General features: G+C 43.7%; 1 protein-coding gene across 4 annotated transcripts in view; it reads right to left on the bottom strand.

Annotated features, from left to right (window-relative positions):
* kirrel3l (kirre like nephrin family adhesion molecule 3, like) overlaps positions 1-18,230 on the bottom strand; it is a 33,051-nt gene extending 14,821 nt beyond the window's left edge. For 2 of the 4 annotated variants that reach the window (XM_078253211.1, XM_078253212.1), the window contains exon 1: positions 17,580-18,224. In XM_078253211.1, coding sequence (XP_078109337.1) covers positions 17,580-17,619 — 40 coding nt within the window. In that variant the 5' untranslated portion in view covers positions 17,620-18,224. Of the gene's footprint in view, positions 1-17,579 lie in introns of all 4 variants that reach the window. The other 2 variants (XM_078253208.1, XM_078253210.1) reach the window with 2 other exon arrangements.
* Between the last annotated feature and the right edge of the window lie 8,563 nt (positions 18,231-26,793).

Genomic DNA, 26,793 nt, shown 5'->3' with positions numbered 1-26,793 from the left:
ACAAGTTTGTGTGTGTGTGTGTGTGTGTGTGTGTGTGTGTGTGTGTGTGTGTGTGTGTGTGTGTGTGTGTGTGTGTGTGTGTGTGTGTGTGTGTGTGTGTGTGTGTGTGTGTGTGTGTGTGTGTGTGTGTGTGCCTGCATCTGAATGTGTGAATGAGTGTGGAGAGTGGGGCAGTGTTAATAGGAAAAGCGACTTGTCAGGCACTGGAGGGCACATTTAGCAGTTACTTTGACACAGTAACTTTGCTGTCTCTGTCACATGGTCGGAGTTAAGTGCAAAACAGCCTCTCCGACTTGGACACAAGCTATTAAAGAGCTTTGCGTCGACCCTGGCCAGCCTGCACTCTCTCCTTCATCTGAGCTGATAGGGAAACATTCACATCAGGAAGGATCAGGAAGAGATGGACAGATGTCAGCAATGATCCGTCCACCACTGGACATCTGCCTTGATAGAATTAGATTGAACCAGTTACTGTGTGTGTGTGCATGTGTGTGTGTGTGAGTGCCGGCCATGATGCTAAAGACTGAGAAAGATAATGGCACTGCAGATGACCTTTAGATGAAATGGGAATCTAACACACACAGTACAGTGCATTTACTACCAAGTCACCACAGTCATAATGTCTTATGCCATTTTGGTAAAAAATAAATGCCAGGACATAAATCAATTTAACTCAGCATTCAAAAAGCCAGGTCCTTCAAATAAAACATAAAATAACGCCAGACTCTCTGGTTTGTAACAGCTTAGACGATGTCCATTTCCCTGTGTAGCTACAATGACACTCAACTGCATATGTTCATTCACTCTAAGAGGCTCCGAGCTATGTTCGCAGAGAGTCCCTATTTTAGTCCTGATTTTATTCCATGTCCTCATTCCCATCCAGTGCAAAGAGTGCAACATCCAGTCCTGTGGGATCTATAAATATAAGTGCTCTCAACTTGACTGGACAATTTGCTCTGTGCAGTAATAATTCAAAATGTTAAAAAACAGCGGGTGATATTTACTTGCATTTTGCCCCAGTGGCGAAGGCAGGGTTGGGGTTAGCTGGTGTGATTTTTCCACAATAAGAGCCAGAAAGAAGAAAATGAGTAGGAAAAATAGACAACCCCCCCAAAAAAGAAAAAGAAAAACGGCACAAAACAAAGCAATTGGCAAAAAAGTGTCAAGCTTGGAAAAAACAACCCCTTTCCCCAAATGCCATCCATTGTGCCTTGTCTAGATAAGGCTTCTAAATCGGGCTGGAAAATGCAAGCTCCATTTCTCTCTGTATGGAATTATTATCCCTTTGTTTTGAGTCAGGCTCTTTTGTCTTCCCCTTCGTGTGTGTGTGTGTGTGTGTGTGTGTGTGCACGTGCGTGCGCATGTGTGTGTACAAACAGATAGTAGTGCTGAGGTAGCTGAACCAAAGACTATATCCCAAAGGGGACCTTGCACCCATCTCATGTTTGATCTGGCAACTAAGCTCATTACCATGACTCCTACAGAACTTCTGAGGGCTTGAAGGGGCCTAACAACAGATACCACCCACCAACTCGGGGCAGTGTGGTACCCAACACATGTACTGCATGTGTGAGGAACCTGTGTGTGTTTTTTTTTACTTGGACCATTGCAAACTGCTTCAGCTTGTGTCTCTGCAGATGGCCTCCTCCCTCATACCTTCCTGTGTCCCGGCCACTCTTCAATCCTTACTCTCCCACGTTGCATTCCAGCTGCATTCCTACCCACCCACTCTCACTATCTTTTCTCCCCTTCTGTGTTTTTGTGCCCAAATTGCAGTCTAACAGCTTTTTAAGAACTGTTTTGCTGGAGTTTAATCCTCCTAGCCTTCCCTTTCAGCCTTTATTCCATTGTGAAAATCTTGGCTCCGACCTAGACCCTTTTTTAGAGAGTGGACCCGCTCATCCACCCAGCCCTCCCTGCTGCTCTGCTGATACCCCCACCCAGGGCATTCTCTTCTATTCCTCTACAATCCAGCCCCATCCTCTCATTCCTCTGTCGTCTACAGTCAGTGAGCCATGATCCCTGAAATCAATGTCTAGCAGGCCCCCTTTGGGAGTTATGTAAGGTGTTACTAATTGTTGATTTGCTTTCTCTGTGCCTCTTTCTGCCATCACTTTGCTTTTCCGTGTCAGCTGTCATCTCTTGCCAGCCTCTCCCTTGCACTTTCTCTTCCCATCTCTCCCTCTCCTTTTCTCTTGTATCCTCTGTCCCTTGCTCCCACTCTCTGCATCCCTGGTGTGAAAATCACAGGGGTTTGTGTCAGCTTGTCATCACAACACTCAAGGAAGCAGGGTAAGGGGAACAACAGAAAAAAAAAAAACACCACGTTAGAAAGACTGGAAAAACCGAGGTAAGGTAAAAATGGAAAAAGTGGTCTCCTGTCAGCTTCCAATTGCAAAGGAGTGGGCCATGAGAGGGGATTGATGGAACGTTGTAATCAGTCTGTCTCCAAGGCTGTCACCACGAGGTTTTTCTCTACTAGAATAGGGCACTGCACACATCAGGGCAGCAGTGAGTCTGATCGCATGGGCGAGCAGCAGCAGAGTTTCTCCCCGGGTACCTGCTACAGCAGATGCAGTGGATAGAGTTATAGAGTGGTATGCATACAAGGAGGGGAAAAAGGGAGGGAAAAAAGGAGGAGACTGCAGGGGGGGAGACCAAGAGTGCTGATGTGACATAGTCAGTGTGTGAGCGTATGTGAATGGTTCTTGCAGTCACTGTGCTGCAGTGCCCGACAATGTGCCATAAATACACTCATTCTTATACTGTCTTCTCACACACACACACACACACACACACACACACACACACACACACACACACACAAACTGTCACACTCCCATATCTTTAGGGTTTCTAGTGGGCAGAAACATATCTCTGAGTATAATTCTAGCACAGCTTTTAAACAGCTCCCCCCACTCTGAAGCCAACAGCCAAAGAGCTGAGAGCTGACTCTATGTAGACATATAGCAAGTGACTGGCTGGCTGGCAGGAGGACAGGAAAATAAAAAGCCATATAAAAAAGAGAGAAAAGGGGAGAGAGCCAGTGGTGGCGGTATGAAATTGTCTGTACACATCAGCCAGCAGTGTTGACAAGATGTTGATTGAGCTAGTCTTGTCATTTCGTGTCATTCCTGCTTACCCCCTGGTGTTTTCACTGCAAGACAGCTGCTGGCTGGATCTGTGTCACAGTTCTAGCCCTTTTCTGTCCCCCATGCTTCTCTCTTTCTCGCTTTTTTTCTTGCTGTCTCTATATCCCAATTTCCCTCTCTGGCTCCTTCCCCCTCTTTCCCCGGTGTTTGGATGGAAGAGCTTTCAGTATAATTTACTGTGCTTTTAAATCATTAACTTCTTGTGCTGTTTGCAAAAGCCCCGGTTTAGTGTGTGCACAACAGCTGACATGGTGGATAAAACAGCAATAGTGTGCAACATGTGACAAAAAAGGCTTTTCAAAGATGGGACCAGGAATAAAAAGTAAATCTTTTCATTCCCGGCTGCAGACATGACAAGTAAACAATACATATATAAATAAATAATACAAATTAAAATCCATAAAACAATGAAGAGATCATGTTAAAATTGCCCCCATCTCTTGCTTTTTTTAAAAGGCGGTGGAAATGAAAACAAAGGAATTCTCTACATATATTCTGTACTGGGACTCTGGGCCTAATGCCCTGGGGTGTCAATTAATTTAGTCTAGGGATTTGCGGCCTACTCTTCCTAATTGAGCCCAGTGGAGACCCCCTTGGCTTTTCACGATAGGAAGTAGTGCGTTTCATAATTAATACTTTTTTCCCCCCTTTATTATTATTATTTTTTAATGAGGGTGGTAATGTTGTAAATGTACGCATCTCATTAGAGTAAAAGGGCCATCTACGCTATTGTTCACTTCTGCAGTGTGTGCTGCTGGTAAGATGAATAAGAGAGACAACCTCATTCAGAAGCAGCAATGGCACATTGCAGTCAAAGCTGTGCTTTTGTGTGTGTTTGAATATAAAACACAGCGAGCTCAATGAGCGTCTCATTAGTGTTGCTTAATATGTGTGCTTTTTAAAGCTTAGAGGTTAATGCCCAACTTGCCTTCATTTCACTGGAGCTCTCTTTAATTTGATGCATAATTCTTTTTTTGTCAGCAGCTGACAAGAGCCCCTTCACAGAAAGCAGCTGAGCTGTGCTGTGAACTCTGCATCCAACAGGACCACAAAGGCACAACAACACTTCTAATTAAACCTGTTTGAAATGTTTCTCTTCTCCTGCTCGCTCCACTTTACAGAATATATGTATTTCTGAACTTTCCTATCTTCCCATCTCTCTGTCCAGAGAACATAACTCCTGGCGATTAAACAAATTACCTTCTCTCCCAGGAGAGCCATGGATCCAGTGAAAACAATAGGTGTGTGATTCACAATGCTGCTGCCTTTCTGTTCTTACAAACGGTTTTCAAATTGCCATTTATTAATCAATGCCTGTGGTTAGTCTGTGACCAGAATTTCTCTTCACTTCTCATCTCGAGGTGGAGAAAAGGCGAGTTTTAATTTAACATCAAATTTTTATTCTGTTCATCAGATTGCCTGTAACTTGAATCATTCCTTTAAAATTACTGATGACTAAGAGCTTTCAGAACACAAGGAAGGGAGGGAAAGAACGTTACCTGCCGACCTCAATACATCCTGCTTTGTGTTGAGAAAAAGAAGGAAAGGGGGAAAACTAATTTCCTGAAACTCCATTTCTTAAGCGTTGATTAGTAAAGGAGCATAATTAGAGTGAAATGTGAAGTCAGGGTTTTTTCAGATTGCTTCGTCTAGAAAAATCAGGCCATGATTAATGAATAAATGATTAATGAGTGAACTAATTAATCAATTAATTATTAAGCAAGCACTCTGAACAAGAAACGGGTAGGATGACGGTGAACAGTGGATATAAGAGATGGTTATGTTGTGTGTTTGAGAAAAAAGGATTTAGGATAATCTGCCTGTTTGTTCTGTCAGTTTGTTTTGTCTTCCGATACAGGGGAGGATGAGGAAGAGGGCGGATTGGAGGAGATGGAAGGCTCAGCCCCTACGTCTTAGGCTTCCTGAGTCAGCCGGCGTCATCTTGTGTGAGAGCATTGACCTCAAAAGACTGCATTTGCAAGTTCCCCCCACCCCCTCCCCACTCCACCCGGTATATCTTGGGCTCAGGTCTTTAGGTCACGCCATAGCGAAGCCTGGCATTACATTTGCCAACTACAGTAATGCTGTTTGCATTGGGCTGTAAAAAGGCGACGCGACCCACAGTCAACACCTCTGAAAAAGCAGAGGGTAACGCAACGTTCCCTTCTCTAACCAGTCGCCCCCAACCCCCCTCCCCGTCTTCAACTAGGACATCCCATCAATCTTTGATAATGTGCAGTGTGGGTCTCTCCTGTGTGACCAGGCTGATGAGACATCACAGCAGGGATTGATGTATGAAATGCAGGCTCTGAATGTAACTGTGATATACTGGACCGTTTCAAGTCAAGTTTGACCTTTTTTCCCAGATATTAATCACTGCAGTGAAAGAATATATGTCTGACATATCCCTCCCCCAGGAGCTCCGCACACTTTATTCTTTGGCATGCGCTTCTTCTATACCTTTAGCTTAGTGGAGGTGGGGGCTTTCTTTTTTGTGTCTGCCAAAAGTCCCTCCCTAGAGCTGCAACACAACAGGATATGGGACACAAAATATTATTTTATAAGCGGATGGGGATTGTTTCTATTCAAATGCAGCATTACTCTATAAACACCCCGCCTTGACACCCGGAAACGCATCCTCAAAGCGAAAACATGAGAGAAGGATCTTTCATCCCTGCATATCTTTCCTGGCGTTTACTGCTGGCCTTATTAACAGAGTTGTGAGTGACGGAGGCAGAGTGTGCTGGGAGAATCTCAAGGGGCTTTGATGGAGGCAAGCGATGGAGCTGCAGCAAGCTGAGGGCAAGATCATGCTTGCGTTTATCTGCTCAAAATGCTTTGTAAAGTTCTTTGTCTACGTACCCTTTTCCTTAACACTCCTTTTACTCCTCCATACGCTCTAGTCTATTGTTTTTCTCAAACGGCCACTGGTTGAACTAGTGCTGCATTCTGTCCTAAACATACCATGGCATTGCAGATTACCTCAGAGTTAACTGGGTGTGAATAGGTCTTTGTGATGCTGGGTGGGTTTGCGCATTGACTGTGAAACCCTGGACATATGGTGGCTGTGTGTTGGGATGTACCAAGGCAGAGAATGCGCTGGGTTGGGCTCTTGACCCTCGCCTGGCCTTTAACATCTTACAGGCTGCACCAAAGTCTGTGGCTTGATAACTTAAACACTTCATTGTGCACTCTGTTTTTGGGGTGTGTCTTTCGGGGTTGTACTCTGGATGAAGAATGTACGCTTTGCAGCAGGGACAGATGTGTGCTATGTGACTGTTTTACCAAAGACATAGCACGCGCCTTTTTCAGCTGCAGTGACACACACAGACGGACACACACTTTGTCTGTAACACATTGTTTGCACACTATAAGTAAAGCTACGCCAGACAGTACAGTGTCTGTATCATTGATGGCCAGACTTCTACAGAGAAATCTTGTTTTGTCCTAGTGCGATAAGACTGTTAATTAAGGAATGTCTAGTGCTTCCACGATGGTGACATTACCACCCAAATAGAACCACATTACACAGGGAAATGACTTCAGCTTCTATCCACATGTCTGGTCCTAATGCAAAGACAGCAAAAGCAAACTTTAAGCTTTTGAAACACGTCTTGTTTCTCTTTTTTTCTCGTTTCTCTAGTTCATACATCCTATCTGTCTGTCTGCAAAACAAGACTTTCTTTGCAGGTCACAGCTATGGAGATGCCCCAGGTTTGGGGCTCTGATAAACAAGTGGAGCGTGACAGGCTCTTAAGCCCATCTGGTGAGATGATCGATTATTAGACAGAGTGTGGAGATAACTCCCTCAGCTTGCCTGCTGGCTACCACTGATCCCATATCACCCTTGCAGGATATGGTATGAATCACAGGAAGTTGAGATCAATCTATATAGATTGTGCCGCTTGATTACAAATGAAAAAAAAAAATCCCATTTGGCTTAGCCACTCGAATGCCTCAGAGTCTGGCTGCGTTTGTGTGCATGTGTGTGCGATGTGCGCATCTGCTTGTGTAAAATAATAGCTTTTAAACGTTCTCCTTTTCCCGATTTCAGAAATTTTATTGAGCCCTATTTACAATCTGTCATACCTTTATTCATTTACTTTGCTCAGTCCATCCTGCTCTTAAATCTCCCTTCTTGAGGGAGTCGTCTTTTAAATCTTAATTAAAACAGACTCCGAACCCCACCACCCTCCCAGGGGCTGGCTGAAAGCAGCTTAGAACAATCAAGAGGACGGATTAGAAGTGAGAAGAAAAGAAGAGAAGAGGAGACGCAAGAGGGATGGAGGGAGGGGAAAAAACAACAACGAGAATGGAACGTCACAGGAAAATATTGAGAGGAGAGAGGGAGAGAAATGACCTCTTTCCTTCATCCCCCTGATCCTGTTTGCTTCCCCGTTCACTCTGTCTCTCCCTTGTTCTCAGGGCTCTGGAGTTTTGGTCTGACCTATTGACATTCAGCTTCTCGGCAGATTAAGCAGCGAATGGAGCCTCTGGAAAGGGTAAACACACTGGAGGAATAATGACCAACAGGCGGCAACCTTATTGGATTCTAATTAACTGCCAGGAGAGATGGCTAGGGGTATGTTAAGTGCTGTGGGACACAAGTTAGAGCCCCAGACCTTAAGTATCACAACTCGCATCACCTACACCCCCCCCGCCCCCCCTTTTCTCAATCTTACTTTATCTTCCTCTGTATCTCTCTATCCTTAGTATTCTTCTCTCTTTCAATCTATTTGGCCGCTGTTTCACATATGGCCCACAAGAGAGAGAGGCTTTTAAAAGCACTCCACTGAGAACTATTTGCCAACCCTCTTTCCTGAGCTACCTCTCTCCCTTTCTTTCTCCCCCTCTTTTTTTAACAATGTGGAACGAGGCTCATCCCCCAGAGGTATCTGTTTGAGCAAAAATGTTAGAATGGGCTGAAAAATTGGGGGAGATTATTTGATATTGAACAGATTGAATTATCTGGAGTGAGGGAGAGGGATGAAGGAGAGCAAAATCATTTTTCTGCATCGCCCTTGGGAGGAGCGCTGCCGGAGGGAGAGAGGGAGCTGAACGGGAAGAACTTGAACCTCGGTGGTCACATATTGGAAAATATGACCAGTTAATTTTTTTTACTCCTATCCCAATTAACCAGGACACTAATTTGAGTCTGAGTCCAAACAGGTCTCCCTATATGTGTGAACTTTCTCACTGGTGCAGTGGGTCCTCTGTCTTTGAGTGGTCCCCTGATAAGGCCAACTCACAATGGTGCTGTGGTTTCCAGGGTCCCCCTTTATGGAACCACAGGCACTAATTAGACTGGTCTCATTAATGTGTTAGTGTGAGAGAGGGCCCTGGCCATCATGGGTTGAGGCTGACACAAAAGAGAAAAAAGCAATGCCCTGCTGGAGACAGGCCATCATCACCTCAGCAGGCATATAAAGCAATTCATTAATTGGTGTGAAAACACACATGAAGCCACACGTGCAAACACACACACACACACACACACACACACACACACACACACACACACACACACACACACACACACACTCTGACACCTCAGCGCGAATACACATACTAATGTTATGGGTATTCCATGAACCTGTTGCTTGTTAACACCTTACCTGGGATCAAAGAAGCAAAGGCTGGAAGGAGAGATGACTAGAGGAGTCATTATTTGTCGAGGAAAATTGCAGCCCAGTGTTATATCTGTCCCTCTGCAAACCTGGCAGAATGGAGGTTTCATCCGCTTCACAAAACGGAAGGATCTCTTCTCTCGTCACCATCATGTGAGAGTCTTTTGAAATCCTCAGAATACTTTTTTTAAAAAATTTTTATTTAAAGCTAGGAGGAAATGAATCGGAGCTTCAGTTGTGATCCGAGCCTGGAGGTAGAAAAGGGATCCACATGACCACTGTCCATTTCCACACCATTACAGCAACAGTCATGGCTGTAATAGGTTGAATTGGGCCATTGATTTCTCTCATGCACCCTCTCTTTCACCCAAAAAACTAGTCTGTGCCAGTTCTGTGATACGCCCAGTTCTTTTTAACAAAACATCACATGCTCAAAGACAGCTCACACAAATCTTAAACCTTGGCCCAATAAAAGAACACACACACACACACACACACACACACACACACACACACACACACACACACACACACACACACACACAAAAAAAACACAATATGTCCAAGCTTGAGTTCCTGGGGAGTTAAACAAAGGACTGAGTTTAAATTGGCTTTTAAAGAACTCCCCAGCACAATCAGGGAGTTGACTGGAGCTATACTATAGTGTGTCAGAGGACTGTTTAGAGAAAGAAGAGCAGTTAGGCCAGAGTCTATGGTGCATTGAATGGCTAATCTAAAGTGTGACGGCTCAAGAGCTTCCCTCTACCGGCTTCAATAGGCCTCCAATCAGGCCTGACTGCCCCTAAATCTTTGGTCAGCTGTTTTAACTGGCTTGTGATTGAGTGGCTTCACTAAGGGCCTTTTTACCTTCTCCTGTGTCACAGCCCTGAAAGAGGTTGACATGCTCAACACACCCCTCACCGCTTACACATGAGGGGCTTTCCGACCGGAGGGATTTTTGCAGTTCTTAGAACTAAACGTTCCTAGAACACTTTTTTTCGTCATGTTCCAACCGGAGAAATTTGGTTATTTTTAAGTTCCTCTGGCCTCAGTAGCATACTTTTTTAGCTCCTACTTCAGAGCAGGGTCTTTTCCTTTTTCCCTTTTCCTAGGTGTACTTGATTGGTCGACCTTATAAGTCACGCCCACTGCCAACTCGGAACTTGCAGACAGAGCAACAACCAACAACGGGACATTTTTAACAGTTTTCACCATCTTCTTCATCATTAAATTCACTTCTGACAATGTTTTAGGTGAGAAATTAACTGTTTAGATTTCGAATATAGGCAGTCTTGCGTAAATTGATGCCGAATTGACAATTTGCTTCAAAGTTTTTGGAGTTGAGAAGCTTGATGAAGTGAGGCGACAGCCAGCAAGCGCCTGCCCCGGCTTCTAGCTCGTCGCTCGGCTCGGTCATGCTCAGACACCTCGCTGTAAGCTGGAGGTCTCTCAGACCGCTCTCGTAAATAAGAGGCTTTTATTTCGCCGTTGACGGTTCGTTTGTTTAAATATCACAACACATGTCCATCATAAGATTTACGGGAACCTGTGGTTAACTGTCTTTTCGAAGTTAAACTCCACAAGCGTGTCCTGCGGCTCGCTGGCCGTCACACACACACACACACACACACACACACACACACACACGTCCACAGCGCAGCAGGCAGAGGCGGGGTCTGTTCCGCGTATAATAAAGCCCCGTCTGTGTTGAGCAAAACATTACGTGAATTACTACGAGAATGGATGGAATGCTGCTTTGTTGTTGTTGTATGTGGCGCTAAGGTCTAGTGACGATGCTATAAAGACCGTTGCCGTGCTTGCGTCACTCCCTTACCCCTCCTACCAGTCCCTATGGCCACTTGACCAGTGGGAATGCAAACGGAAAAAAAGATTTTGGGGGAGAGTAGTTCTTAGAACTGCTTAGAAGTGTACTTTTCCTCTAAAAAGTACAAGTACTATCTGGTCGGAAAGCACATATGGACCTGAGCAGATGCACAACTGCATTACAGTAGCACACAAAGAACATTCTGCAACACAACAATTGATTAGCTAAAAACATGGTCCTTTTCAGTTATTTGAAAAGATGTACAATCTCTTTACTGGTTTTAACAAACTTTCAACTTCTCTATTTTTTTCTTACCGGACAACCTACATCTTCTTGTCAGCTTTCCTACAGCTTTGCCGCCCCAGAGCATCACAAGTTCTCTTTAGAAAATTGTCCCATCTCCTGTGATGCCTTCAAGGGTTTGTCATGTGGCTGTGTTGAGTGTAATACTGCATGAACAAAATAGCAGGCCAGGTCAAACCATGACCTCACACAGACACTCCCAAACAAGCCACAACAAACAGCTTTCTGTAGCCACTCTCTGCCTTTGATCTGAAGAAGCAGAGATGAGATCTGTCTTCTCTATCCTTTCTTCTCTTTTGCCCTTTTCTCGATTTCTTTACGACATCTCCTTATATCTCTCTATCCCCTCCCGCTGAGCAGGTGTATTAAATGAGGTGACTATTCCATCAGCATTGGGCCGCACCTCAAAGTGCCGTCTGTGAAGAGGGCTTTTCTCTCCTTCCCTCTTATCTTTTATCCCTTCCATCGGCCCATCTCCTTTACTCTCCCTTTTCCTTTCCTTTTATCCTTCTCCATCCCCTTTACTTCTTTTAGTGTGTTCCCTTATACTCTTGAATGTGAAATAGAGAGGGCCATGCCTCTCATCTATTTAAATGCATCTACACCTTCCTGTCTATCTCTCTCTGTGCATCTCTCTCAGCCTATTGTCTATTTAGCTATATGTCTAATTATGCTGTCTCACTTATGTAATTAGTGCAAAAATAAATGGCTGCCGTAGCTTTGTCTCTCCCTTTCACCCCTCCCGTTGCAGGCTCTGAGAAAACAAATTATGGAGAACAAAAGGTACAAATGGCTTCTGCACCAAACCCCATGATGGATGCAGCCTGGGTTCCCTGCATCTCATCCCTTACTCTCTTTACTCGCCCTCCTTCTCCATTATCAGCTCTATATGTCTCTGTTTGAAAACAGGGAAGGACTTGAGCACTCTCTCGCCCAACTACCCTATCATTGTATGGCTGTATCATCTGTCTTCCTTTCCTGGCACTGACACTATATTCACACTGACATCATATTAGGCAAGGTCCCTTTTCTATCCCTTTCTTTCTCTTTCTCTCTGCTCGACTCTCTCTGTCCTTTCCCCTGCTGTTGTCTCCACTGGCACTCTCCTCTCCTCTATCCCCCAGAGCATTCTATACACTACGGCTGCAAAGCAAACGCCTGGGACTTTCTAAAGCAAACAGCCAGCATCCTGTGCCGTAGCCCCATCTGTGCATAGTCTGAGCTGGGAACAATCAGTCCCTCTCCTCCGCTGCCTCGTTTTCTTTCCAGACCCCTGGGATCTGCACAGCACTAGGATGCCTCAGTCAGACGGGTGCAATGTGCTGGAACAATGGTTGGGCTGCTTCCTCTAGGAGGGGTGTTAGGTTCACCTCAGCCAGCTTGGGAAGCACTTATCCATGTATTCTTGCCCTTCTTGCTGCAGCTTCACAGGAATGTGGTAGCAGCAGAAAGCCTCCCACTATACACCTTCCTTACCTTACCCTCTTACACCCTCCTATCCACAACTCTACACTCATACAATGACACATGCATGCACTGCGTGTCCAAGTGTACACCTGAGATCTAATGTTTAGCCTGAGGTGTTGAAATATCAATTTTCTATTAATCCCCCTCAGACTTACAGTCAGTTACACCTTTGTTGTTTTTTCACTTCAGCCATGCTGGAAGAAAAACAGCAGGTTTGGTTTACACCAATACAAGCATATCCATTACCTGAAATGCTAGGCTCCTAGCAGTAAATCCCTTTGACCCCTCAGCCTTCCTTTTTTCTCTTTCTAACCTTCCCCCTATTCTCATGCTGAAGCCCACTGGCGTTTCTGCATCGGCTTTCTTTGGCCAAACAGAAGGCAGGGGAGAGACACACCTTACCCTCCTACCGGTCCAACCGCCACCCACGCACTTCACTGTTCCTCACGTCTCCACACAGCTCAATAACATTAACATGTTTTGCCAGTGAGGGAGCCGCAGTTAAAAGCTTGATCGATAAGCTTTGACTGACACCCCTCAGTTGATAGCAAATTGGCTGCCTTCTCTAACAGACCTCCCAGGGCGAGTTTCTCAGCCCCATCTGAAATGGAAAATGGAAATAAAAGACAACCCTTCACCCAGCCTCCTACAACAACACTGCAGTATTTCATTGTGCAGAGGAAGAACAGAATGAACCACAGACAACCCACTATTTTAGTTAATGGTTGAGTCACTAACACAATATTAGCCCTGGCGTTCCAGGCTGTTTTAACTGTCAGGAAGGAGAGATGAAAAGAAGAAGGGGGGGGGTGCAGCTTCCATCACTAATAAAGTGAGCAGCATGCAAGCAATCTCTTCTTTCATTGAATATGTTTTTACCCCTAGTTGGCTAAGGAGATGACATGTCCTGATTGCTGGAGCATCATTAATTAGACAGTTGTACTTTGACTAATCGCTCCAGAAAGTGCACACAGCCCTGAAGATGCCAAACACTCATCTCAGCTTATCATCGTCTGCCCCTGTGTGTGCCCTTGACCTCTCTGTGTGTGTGTGTGTGTGTGTGTGTGTGTGTGTGTGTGTGTGTGTGTGTGTGCTCAGGATGTTGCTTCCGGGAGCTCCTTATGAGTCATATCTGGATGATGTGCACATGCCACAAGCCCTGGTACAGCCAGCTATATATTTCAGATCTATTTAGTAAGTGCCACTGACTGTATATTTCATATGAGGAAAGAAAAAGGAGAAGTTAAATAAATCAGCATCTAGTGTTAAATAAATGTCTGATTGTATTCCTAACTTGAGCCCCTTCTCAGCTGCCAGAATCCTTCTCCAACAGAGCTATCTTTAATACAAGGTTAAGGAACACGGCTGGTGAAGATAACACAAGAACAGATATTGCTGCAACGCAGAAGATAAATTCAATTTGCTGTTGGTTTCTGTGTCTCGGCAGGAGATATTAAATTCTTGTCTTGCAGGGCAGGAATTGATTGCAAAATGAATGTGTGGTCTAGTATGTCTGCAATTGTTCTCCTGTATGTTGGTTTTTGGGCTTAGGGTCTTTTGAAATGGTGATAAATCTATCTTGAAGGAAGTGACACTTGCATTTTAGAGTGAGATAAATGCAATCCAAGTATTTGTTAAAATAACTGCTACTGTATAAATGTGACTCTTTTCCTTGGGGGGGCTGCTGTTTTTAATAACATGCACAGAAATCCTGTTTCTTTCTCTCTCTCTCTATTCTTTCCATTACTTTGTTTGTACAGAGAAATTAACATGTTTGTGCTGCCCCCCCCCCAGTCTGTATGCTGATGATACAGCCTGAAGTGCTGTAACAGGGGAAGAAAACTCCAGGCGATGGCAGGAAGCTTACACGGCCCCTCCATTGTCCCATTCCCTGTCATTTCCTCCCTGGATCCTCCGACTGCCCCAGAGGAAGACAAGGTGAGGATGTGCAGAGACAGACACAAGGAGAAAGCAAAGACAAAAAGAGGATGGGCGGGTAGGGGTAAAAATAATACTGGAAGAGGCCAAGTGCCATCCACAGTTTGCTACCTGGCTTCTTTGGCTTCCTGTGTTGAGCCATACCGGCGTAGACATCCAGTTAAGTTGGTAGCAGCTGATAACAAAGCCTTGGGACACACTGCCAAGTTCTTTATCTGTGTTTACCCGCATGGCAAAGCTGATTAGAGACAGGCAACATTATGAAGCCTCATTGTTTCCTTTCTCCTTCCAGTTTCTCCTTCCGTACACGTAGCGAGTGCGTGTGCGGGAAGGGGGAATGGAAAGATATCTGTTTGTGAAGAGGGGCAGAAAAACAATGGCATGTGTGCAAGACACGTCTCCAGGATGAGAAGAAACAGCAGGCCATTGTTTAAGATCTTGATCATTCATTACTGTCTGTTTGTGCATACCTGTGTGTGTGTGTGTGTGTGTGTGTGTGTGTGTGTGTGTGTGTCTGCATTTCCGAATGAAAGTGCAAATCTAGAGTCTTTGTACAAGAAACATTCACTTTTTAGGTTAGAATAACTAAAATACATACCTTGGCCACAGATTAAGATACAGCTACAAACATATCTTTACATTTGATTTGTGGCCACAAGTGAATCTAGACAATTCATAAAACACCCCAGCAGCAAAACTATTAGCTCACATACACAGGAAATCAAAGTAGGCCAAAATTCATCTATATCTTTGCCATGAATGTCTCCTAAATAATGCAAGACACTTCTGTTCAAGACTCAGCTATGTTCGGATTCTGCTTTGTCTGCACTATTGTGCACCTCGTATCTAACAGTCCTCATTGGCTGGCTGGGGTTCTCGCCTTCAAACTTTCTACAACTATCCTGAATCTCTTTGTGCCATAGAAGATTGAAATTGATAGAGGGAGAGAAATGGAAGACCAAAAAGAGAGATTTGAGTATGTTTGTGTGTGTGTTTGTGTGACAGACAGAGTAACATGATGAAGAAAAGGTTAACGATGCTCAGCAGTCTGCCTCAGTGTTTCCCTGCTGCTTATCACCTTAATCATTGAGACACTGGTGAAACATCCAAGTCTTATCCCTACAACAAGACTCCCCTCCCTGCCCCTCCTCATCTTAAACTCTGTTTCCCTCTGCGTAATCTTGACTCCTTTCACAAGAATTCAAAGAGCGGTAGTTCATAAAATATGCACAGTTCCCTGAAACCAACCTCTGGGGCCATGCTGCCACTGCGTCCACAAACATATCGGCCCCGCGTGAGGAAAAGACAAATGGTAATGGGAAAGGGAAGGAAGATGGGGTGGACAGGAGAGGGCTTTGTCAGGGATTACCACTTCCCCAGCTAGATATCACTTGTATGTTTGTGCCTGTGTGTGCTTGCATTAAATATGTGTGTGAACAGGCTTTCAACCCTCGGTGAAAGTCTGGCAGCCGCCTCCAGCCCATTAAGCAGATACGCTCTCATGTCCTCCTGTCCCATAGTCACACATTCTGCAGCCAGGAAAAGAAAGTAGCGAGAAGAAGCAAGGTGGAACATTTCCACGGCGTTACACTATAGTGAGACGTGAGTGGCGACATGACTTAAGAGGAAGGGAGAGAAACTTGTAATCTCGGCTCACAGCCTTTGAACTTGGCCCGATGAGACGCAGGCGACCCAAAGCGAAAGGTTCCAAAGGAGAGCTCACTGAAGATTACTCAGAATACTGATGCAGTGTGGAATCCAATTCCTCTGAGAGCCCAGGGGACTTTCTGAGAAAGTAAATGATCTGTGTTGTACAAGACTACATACATACAAATGTATTCTATATGCCATATCAAAGAGAAGTCATGAGCTGTGGCCATATTGTAAGAGAGGCTCAATAAATGAGGTCTAGGGTCTCTTAGGTTCTAATTAGGGCAGCTGTTACTGTTTTCATTATTATCATTGTGTGTGTGCGTGCATGCGCGTGTGTGTGTGTGTGTGTGTGTGTGTGTGTGTGTGTGTGTGTGTGTGTGTTTGTGTGTGTGAGAGAGAGTGTGAGAGAGAGAGAGAGAGAGAGAGAGAGAGAGAGAAAGGAGTTGTGTGTGTGTGTGTGTGTGGGGGGCTGCTATCTGTCTGTCTGGCTATCGCCCCTTCTCATCCAGCTGTTGCTAGTCTGTCAGAGAGCAGAGGTCTACTGGTGTCATGTAGCATTGAATGATGACAAAACCATGCTGAACTGGGGCTGAAGGTAGGCTACTCACAACAAATGGCTATTAAGCACGCTTTGGCATTTGTGATCTTAAAAGCTGGGTGAAACCGCATGTGATGGAAGCTATACAAATGCTGCTTCTGGCAAAGGCAGAGAAGTAGAAAATGTGCGTTATGTCTCTGCCTGTCTCCCGAAAAACAAATGCTCCCCCTCTCCATGTCCCTCTCACACTCACTCACTCTCTCACTCTCTCTATCTGCCTCTACACCCGAAGGACTGTGCTCCCCCTCATGATAGACCATGCACCCTTTTATCTGTTTACGCACCGTTCATAGTGACCACGATTCTGATGGATTACCACTCGAAGAGAAAAACTTCAGACCCAGGACCAGTAGCAAACCTCATTTCCACACCGTTTAATGTAGCTAAACCTCTTCAGTTATTTTTGTTTAATGGAAATCAATCTGGGGACCGCTGACTAACTTCGGGGGGAAAGGGGATGCGGAGCTGAGCTCTGCACGGCGCTGCTGTCTCATCTCTCAGCGCTTTAGTTTTATCATCTTTACCTGCTTACATATCCAAGCATTTCGTCCTCTTTTTAAAACACGAGAGAATTTATTGTGAATAAACACACGGAAACATGTAGCAGTTCGGAGCAAGTAATCTCCCTGGTAAAAAAAATTATATTTTAAGTTAAACTTTCCGTTAGTGCGCCCTGCATCCGCAACCTCATGCCTATCCACTGAAGCACAGATCGTCTCTCTCACATCTGAAATCTGAACCACAACAGAAACGATCACAGCTTCCCCGAATTACGCATTGTTGCTGTTATTCACTACGGTGGTCCGGGTCGGCTTGCAGACAGGGAAACCTCCTGTTGTAATCACTCTTTCAAAACTAATTAAACATTTACCGGTAATGAACAGTAGTGAATTGTAGCACTGCAGCACACGGCGCACTGGATGGCTTGACGCAGCGCGCCAGTGTGGAGCGCGGTCTATGCTCTCCGTCAATAACGACCTGCATGCTAAATGATAAGAAACAAAAGCATGCCTTACCTGTGACCATAAGGCAAAAGATGAGGTATAACGCCGTCATGTTAGTAGCTTTGGCCGCTGATTGTGTTGCGTGGAAAGATTCACTCGCTCCGATATGACTGAGCTGGTATGGTCCACCGCGGCACCGAGATATCACCGGGAGGATAAGCACTGGGATTCGTCTATAATAGCATCCAGTTTAAAGAAATAACTCTAAATGGTCTGAACAGTTTGTAAACTCTCAGTTAACAAAGCATCTCCATAGTTGGTAACTTTCCCCACTGAATCAGCTTCTTCTCCAGGGTCTGTTCCCTGCACGCACGGCAAGCACCTCTCACTGCGCTCTCTCTAACAGTCCATTAGTGAATCGGAGATTTCAACCAGTAGCCTAGCTTCGTCCACAGTCCACTTTTTTTAACCTTCTTGAGCATGCCGCGCTCGAAAGCGATCTCTCGTGCTCGACAGTGCGCAGTGATAAACCCCGGTGAAGATGCCTCTCGCCCTCTTCGCTGGAGTCTCTTACTCTGATCCCACTGTAACACACACTGCTTCTCTCTAACACACACTCTTCCCCTGTCGGTCTCCTCTGTTTACTTCTTACTCCCTCTTGCCAATAGGAAATGCGCACTTACAGTCATCTGGTAGGGGGGGTACACCAAATCGGGCAGGAGCTGATTCTGAGGAGCCCCTCAGATGCTTACAGGAGGGGTCCAGCGGCTCCGCTATTGGCTGAGCGGGCGTCACGGGGAGGGTATTTAAAACACTTCTACGGAGTGACATGACTGCCCCAAGATTTTTGGGTGTAGTAGCCCACATGGAGACTTCAATCATATTAATGATAGACAGGCAATGTGGTCCAGGATTTGCAGGAAGAGGTTCATATAGCCTACTGTTCTAGAGATCTAGAGATGCATTTTTTTTAAATGTCATTACAGATCACCTATAGGTGACAGTATTATACAGTACAGTATTACAGTATTATAATACTATTCATGATAGGCACACAATTTCTTCTCAACAGTTACACTTGCACACATTGATTGTTCATGTATTGTCCAAGTCTTGTTTGCACTGTCTATATTGTTTGTTTTTCGTTGTTTGTATCTGACTAGCCCATACTAATGTCCTGTACCTATGTTTTTGTGCTGTAACTGTATTGTTGTTTTAACTGTCCATATCTGTCTAGTCCATGCAAATGTTTCTGTCCTTATATACTGTAAGTTGTGTTAAATGTTTTATGTTTTTGCAGAACAGGAACCTGCTGGAAACCAGTTTTTAAACTGAGTCAGGCCCGTTTATATTGTAACTTAATATTACTTTTAACTTTCCTGTATAATAAATGAAAAAAAAGAGAAAAAGATAACTAGCTCAATATAAAGCTGCATTTTCAGAATTTTTCATTCTTAACACAAATCCATGTATCTTAACTTTGCTTTATAATTGCAGCTTTATGTGTCCAAGACAAATTTCCTTTGTTCCTACAAGGTCTATCTTATCTTATCTTCGTGATTTAATCATGTCAAGACTTAACAATATCAGTTTAAATAATGTTCAGTCACTTAACTTCATGCTGAGGTTTAATACATATTATTAACCAGAGCTGCAAAGATGAATCGATTAATCAATGAGTCATTTATATCAATGTCAATTATAATCGATATATCAGTTTGAGTAATTTTTAAGAAAAAAAAGTCCTCCAGTTTCTTAAACGTGAATATTTTCTGGTTTCGTTACTCCTCTATGACAGTAAAGAGAATATCTTTGCATTGTGGACAAAACAAGACATTTAAAGAAACACTGATTTTCACCATTTAATAGATCTAACAACTAATTGATTAATAATAATAAGAAAAAAAATCTATAGATTATTCAACATGGAAATATCCGTCAGTGGCAGCCCAATTATCAACTGACTTCCCAGTGCGCATTAATTACGTTACCTTTTTCTGTACGTAAGTTACAGAAAAACCCTTCGCTCTTGTCAATCATTGGTCAATTTCTGATTAAAAGGAAATACAACTGTTGAAAATCAATTCAATCGCTTCCCTCCATTACCCAACAGATTTGGAAAGCAATTGAGGTGAATTATGTGTAAGTAGTTGCATTAGAGCAGAAGCAGCTGCAGATGTTTTGCCAAATGGTGAAACGACCTCTTGACTCTAAAACCTCAACATTTGAAAGAATAAATCATCAAAACTGTCAGCATTAACTACATTTGCTGATGTCTTTTGTTTACTCAGCTTTCCCCAAACAACTGTTATTTAGACTATGCCATTTCAGTTAACTCACAATGAGAGTTTTAAAATTTAAAGACCTTAATAGTTGCATGCAATTCATAGACTTATTGAGTATTTTTGCAAATAATTTTCTTTGAAGTTGACTCACGACTTACTTTTTTTTCAGGTGCAGTTTGATCTAAAATGAGCCTATTGTTCATTGTCATACAGTGGGTGCTTAAATGAACAGAGAACAGAATCATTATCATATTTCAACAAAAGCTGAGGCTTTTATAAAGAGATGAAAACAGTGCAGTCTATCACTTGCCCGTGGCTGTTTATAGGCTGGTTCTTTGATGTTGTTCATTAGTTATTCAAGGATCTATTGATTAACCAAAATAAAAGGCCTTGCAGTCATCTGGTTAATCAGCCTTTCACTTGAATGTGTATTGTACCAAGCAACGACTTAATTTAATGTTAACACCCCCCCACACACACACACACACACACACACACACACACACACACAAAAACACGCACACATGTTCAGTGTTAACTCAACCAGGTGGTTAGCGCTCCGCAAGTCTGTGAAAAATTCATCAAAGTGTAGATTTGGACACTGAGGACTTCAGCACGTGTGGACTCCAGAAAACATCATCCACAAAAATAATAGTCTTTCTTTCTGACATTTGGTGCTGCATTTAATTAAAGGCTGAACCGCACAATGATTAGGACTTACTCCTCATGAGGGTTCCCCCCCAAAACAGTAGTTTTCAAACCCTGGGGCTGGCCTTCCTGTTTATTGCCTCCCTGTAATGCAAACATAAGGGTCCCCTGCCAGTAAACACATGTTGATGGAAGAAACAGCTTGCACAGCTGGGAAGCCAACCCAGGTTAGTGTGAGTGAGCACATGGGTAAATGAGCGTGTCTGAATGTGTGTGTGTGTGTGTGTGTGTGTGTTTGTGTGCAGGAATAGATTCTTGTATGTTGTTTTTACATATGTCAGAGTGCGATTTAGGTTGCGAGTAGGCGCTTGAATGTGAGAGATAGAGAGTAATAAAAATAAATTGTGCTTTAAGTTTTGTGTGTGTTTGTGTTTGTAGGACATAGTGCATGTGTGAAACCATCAATGAGTGACTGACAGCAGGGGGCTTGGGTGAGCAGTAAAACAGCAGGGGCTGCCTTCACCAGTTGTGCTGTGATAATAAAATCAACATCCATTGTGGAAAGTCTGTCACCGGGCATGATGCTGTGATTGAAATGTATGATCTCCTATGGCTCACACAGATGGACAAATAGATGAGGGCAAAACAGATGATACATGCACAAACATCATTTTGAGCCAATAGTCTTAATTATGCTGGCCTCCGTGGCATCAAATGGAGGGTGCCCATACTCCCCAAGCTTTTGAGTGTGTGAATAATTTATAGATAAAAAGGGGGTTTTCAGCTGTGGGTTTATTAATAATAAATATGGTTTGATATTTGCTAAACTGTTCAGAGGAAGAAAGGGGTGACAGTTAAGACGTCGTTTGCATGGTAATTGTAAGGAGGTAATAAATAAGGCATGAAGTGGAGATATATGGAAATGTAATTCATAGGGAAATGAGAATAATTTAACAAAATATTATCCCAGTCCCTATTTGACCCAGGGTCAATTAAAAAAGAGTTGTCAGTCGTGGTGAACGGCATGCTGGGTCTTAAAATTACAATCACTTGCTTTCTCTTTTGTCTAGCTGGAAAGCGGATCTAACGTTCAAGTGGAGGAAAATGTATTCATGCCGACACAAACCGTGTGTTTAGTTTGAATGAATATTAAACGGAATAAAATCAACCTCATTATCTACCACAGGAAAAGAAGACATTTCTCTCTCAAAAGTAAACTCAGTATAACATGAGCTAGAAGTTGAGGAATGTGAGTTTTGTTTTGTTTCAAAACCTTCTACTGTTATGGGAAAACTCCACATAGTTTTTAATGAAAATACACATTGCACATACATTGTAAAGCATTTCATATGAGCATATGAAACAATCACACCATTATCATCATCATACATTGTTAAAACACAGACTAATCATTCCTTCTAATTGAATCTGTATCATAATTAATAAGCTTTGTCTTGGAATTTTAACATCCTACTCCATATATTGTAGAGTACATGTATGTCTATGTTGCAGTGTTTGGGTTCCTCTTGGGGTCTAAGGTTTATGATGCTATCCATATGAGAAACATTACACCAGCTTTTACTGTAATTGTGATATTGAATGTTGAGCTGATCTGTGTCAACCATAACTCTAAATGCTGCTACAAGCTCATAACTCATAAGGACATATACCTTTGCTAGGCAGTGGTATCCATCTGCCCAGCTCGTGAGCAATTCAAAATCTGTCTCCTCTCCCCCATTCCAATAATATGACGTCAGTCCACTGCACTGGTTTGAAATTTGCAATTAAGCATTTTCTTTATGTGTGATTGACGAGCAGGAGGGCCATTAAAGCTGAACATGGACCTGGGGCTCACTCTGCAGTCTATAGGACTATTTCCAGCCACATCAAATCCATGTCCTCTGCCCTAATATGAGAATATGACTCTGGCCACCCATGGATTTTGTTTTTGTCTGTAATGGAAGTCCCTCTGGGGATCTGGTTGAGGGATTCTTTTCCTCAGGGGTCAAGGAGAGGTTGAGGCTTCTGGTTCAAGCTGCGCTTAGAAAAGGGGTGTGGATTACAGGAATGTCGCTGTTAAACTCCATTTCTACAGATATATAGAAAAGATCTGCAGTCTGACATTACAGTAGTCATGACTATAGTGACTCTAAGGTATAGAGGCTCACATCAGTCATCGCAACAAAAAGGATGTGAAGCTGCGTACTCCGTAGTGCCGATGCATATTTATTGGTATAAAGACCAATGTTTTTTTTTTTGGAGGATTTGAGCCCAGATGAAGATCATCTAATAAAAATGCATCTAAAAAAAACTCTTCCTCCTTTCTGCAAGCCAGCACTTCATCAAGCTGGTGTGACTTTTCCCCCACTTCTTCAATAAAATGATTACAACATCCCTCCGAAATTTAAGATCAGATTGATTGGGTCCTTGGCCAGCCTAGCCGTGTCTTTGCTGATAAGTACAGCAGTAAGCTGTCTAAAATATTCATGCACTGATGCAGAGTTGTTGTCCCTTGACGGGCCTCACCATGTGCAACATCTGTTCCTGATGTCATGTTCATTCCTGTGTGCCAGAAATGCCCTGATGGCGTCCGTGGCATCTCTGCTGTACTAAGCCATGTCCAGACACACACCGCTCCGCTCAACTGCGATAAATATCTAAGACAACGATAGTGATCCAGTCGCCTGGACAGAACTATTGAACACTTCTGCTAATCCATACACATAGATTAGCCACTGCAGTCTCGCACTGAGATCAGCAATTCTGCCACTTACTGATGGATGTGTCAGTTGATTGTTGGCTCTATCAACAGTTTGTGATTATTTGGTGAATATTCCACTTTGACTCGTTACCCTGTGTAGCAAACTCTAATGTGTTATGATACAACATATTTAGTAAACTGCCAACACAATAACAATGTGATGAACACAATTATATTCCAACATTGTACTTTTATCAATGCAACAGAGCCTCATCATACCATTAACATTGCAAGTTAAAAGTAAGCAGCTGTGGGTGCCCAGATAGCTTAGTTGGTAGAGCGGGTGCACATGTATAGAGGTTTACTCCTCGACGCATTGGGCCTGGATTCAACTCCGACCAGCAGCCCTTTGCTGCATGTCATTCCCCTTCTCTCTCCCCTTTCATGTATTCATCTGTCCTGTCAAAAATAAAGGCCGAAAATTCCCAAAAAACAATCTTTAAAAAAAGTAAGCAACCACAATGTTTTGACCAATCCACAGGTGACACTGACCTCTCATGCCTATGACATGGAAGAGAGGCAATGAGAGAGTCAGAGTCAGCAATAGTCAAGGTGAATCCTGTCCTGGGTACAGTGTCTATACTAGGTCTCAACTACAGTCACAGCTTTCTTCATCACTGGGTTTGCCTCACTGTCTGCTGACAATCACATGAATGGGCTACGACTGGCTGCTTGTTTTGGGCCATGATCCCTTGCTGCTCATGCTGCTGAAAAAATAAATAACCCAGCTCTGCACTGCTATAAATAATGGATGACTCGTCCACTGTCACTTTTCATAGCATGTCAAGCCACGGCCTGGCCATTATTAGGGTCTGTCCTCTTCCCCTTTCTGCTTCTGACTCCAGTTTTGTTATTGTTGTGGTTGGCTTGCCTGCACACCTCCTCAGTGGGTCGGCTGTCAGTCTTCCTCTGGGTTAGTGCAGTTGATGGTTGTCACAGAGAAGAAAGAGATGCTTTGGGGGCCTGAAACAAGATGGGTAATACAGCAAGCCTCTGCTAGAAAAGCAACAGTGGGAAATCTGCCTTGACCTGGAATAGGTAGCTAAGCACTTTCAGCTAAGATGTCATCCGTCTGTTTGTGTTAGATAACCTGTGCTAAGGTCCTGCCAGAGCTGTGTGGGTAGGGATTGACCTCATCATCTTGAGACAGACTTTCTGTTGCCCTCTGACCCATTGAAAAACTAACAGCGCCGCTTTAAAGTCAAAACAGGTCTACACCCCTAGTGCAAAAGAGAAGACTGCTTACTTACACAGATGCACAATATGCCCCAATCCAGCCATCCAGCAGGAGAAATCATGGATTATTTACATATGCAGCTGTGTCTAAGAAAAATGAATGAGGAACATCTGGCTGAAGGGAGGAAGAAATATATGAGAAAGATTTAGTCATCTGGCCTCTGTAACACAAACATAGGGTGTGTTGAGGAATCACAGGAGGATGTAGTTTCAGGGGAGACACTAAGAAAGTTAAAACCCTTTTCAACCCAATCAGTTTCAGCTCTCTGTTTGTTCAAAATGTGCTTCGGTGCCACCCGGCCAGGCCAGAGGCAAGTGTTGTCCACCAGCAGATATCGGCTCACGCAGACCGAGCCAGTCTCTCCATCTGCAGAGTAATAGCATCAAATCAAGGCCTGCAGCAAACAAACCCTGACAGATACTCTCATTTGGGATTCACTTTGGGACAGCTGTGGTGCCATCCAAATGGGGGGACGGAGAGGGGGAAGCAGCAGTCAGTAATGTATGCAGAGTGTCTGCACGTCCTGGATCACAGCAACACCAGCGCTTGTCACAGGAGACATCAGTTCTACTTAGTCACAGCGCTGCGGGGCAATCCATATGACTGCAGTGCTGTGCGAACTCTATTAATAGTTATCTACCTTTCAGGAGTTATTATGCTGAGTAGGGGATGACAGAGGAATATAATGGAAGAAGTCCCAAATGAGGGAAGGAAACCGGGTCTGTGGAGCATCTTTTGTGCCACTTCTTGGCCCTTTACAACTTACGAATCCTCCTCCAATCTCCTCTCTCACCCTACTCCTGTTAGCCTGGTGCCAGACCCACAGTTTATGTGAGAGGCATAATAAGGATTAGTTACGGGGCAGGAAGGGGAGAGGGGGAATGGAGGAAAAGATCAGCAGAGGAGGAACTAAGAGCAAGTGTGCGAGATAGATGGTAGAAAGAGGAAAAGGAGGGTGGGAGAGATAGCTGCCCAAGACAAAAAAACAAGGTCCTGAGTTGGCCACAGTTAGTTTTTCATGATACTTCTAAATCAAAAATATGAGCGGTCATCGCTCATTTGTCAAATTGTCTTAGCTCAAAAGGTGGATGTCACATTGGGTTTGCAAAAGGTCAGGGGAGCCAAATGGCAATGAGGAGGAGAGTGGATCAAAGACAGCTGATCCCACCAAAGGCCCTGAAAAACTATCTTGTTTAAGGGGCATTTACTCCAAATGGAGTTCCTGGACTGTAACACTAAGTGGAGATGACATGATTTAAAATGTAACATCTGGAATGGCTTTGGCATACGTATTTGACATACCTTCATGGTCCTACATGAATATAGCAAAGATATAAACAAAATATACCACAGCATACTTATATCCCCTACTTAAGCCTAAAAAGCCTGTAAGTTAATACCCATATGCTCTAAATCAATACCACATTCCTTTCAGTGCAAGCATAAAAATGCATCTTACTCTTCCTGTGATTATCATAGCCACTCACATTGGCAGTAATCATCTCATGATGCTTCTCCAAAAACATGAATATTTAGAAATACTGTAATGTCAAGTGAATCCATTAGATTTCTGCAGATTATTTGACTGACAGTTACTGTCCATCATTCCACGACTCTCCATCTTCTTGTTATTCCAGTGCTCTTTGGAAAGGAAAAGCAGCAAGTCTGGAGGAAATAAAAACATGCAAATACACAGCTAGAATAATCAACATCCCCTGGCGGCACTCAGTGGGCCTCATTTCCAAGATTTCCAAGATTAGAAAGAAGGAGAAGGAAACAATGATAGACTGGTGTTGCTCCTACCGCTTCAAAATTGCAAATGTGTAGATCTATGGATGAGTGCTTAGCCCACAGCTGCCAGCCAAAGGAGAGAGAGACACAAAGGTCCCTTGTGTTCAGGGCTAAAGACTGGCCAAGAAAGGGAGCTAAAGATCTACTAGTGTACCTCAGCTGTCTTTAGGGTCAATAGCTCTTTTCCATCCCACAAAATGAGCCTACAGCCCCCACTGTTTTAGGTCAGCATTGGTAAATCAATGTTATAAAAGACAACACAGTCAAGTAAAAAAATTGGATTCTAGCTTCATCTTATTGAAATTCATACTTTAACCCTTCTACAACAGACACCAGCTTAGATTTAGTTGTTTCCTGTTTGAATTGGAAACCCCAAAAAAAGACTGGGGGAGAGAACAAGATCCTCGCCATTGAAAACATGGCCCTTGTTTTGTTTTTTCTCATCTGGAGAACCACTTCCTTTTGCCTCATTCCCTCATCTCTTCATGATAGGCTCAGGATAAACCTCTGTTCCCGTCGACATCTTGGGAGATAGGGCAGCCTAACAGATTGTGTTTATGGATG

The sequence above is a fragment of the Sander vitreus genome, chromosome 6, assembly GCF_031162955.1.
Source record: "Sander vitreus isolate 19-12246 chromosome 6, sanVit1, whole genome shotgun sequence".
In the NCBI taxonomy this organism is placed as follows: Eukaryota; Metazoa; Chordata; class Actinopteri; order Perciformes; family Percidae; genus Sander; species Sander vitreus.
Note: the sequence above shows the minus strand (reverse complement) of the source record. Positions and strands in the feature narration are given on the sequence as shown.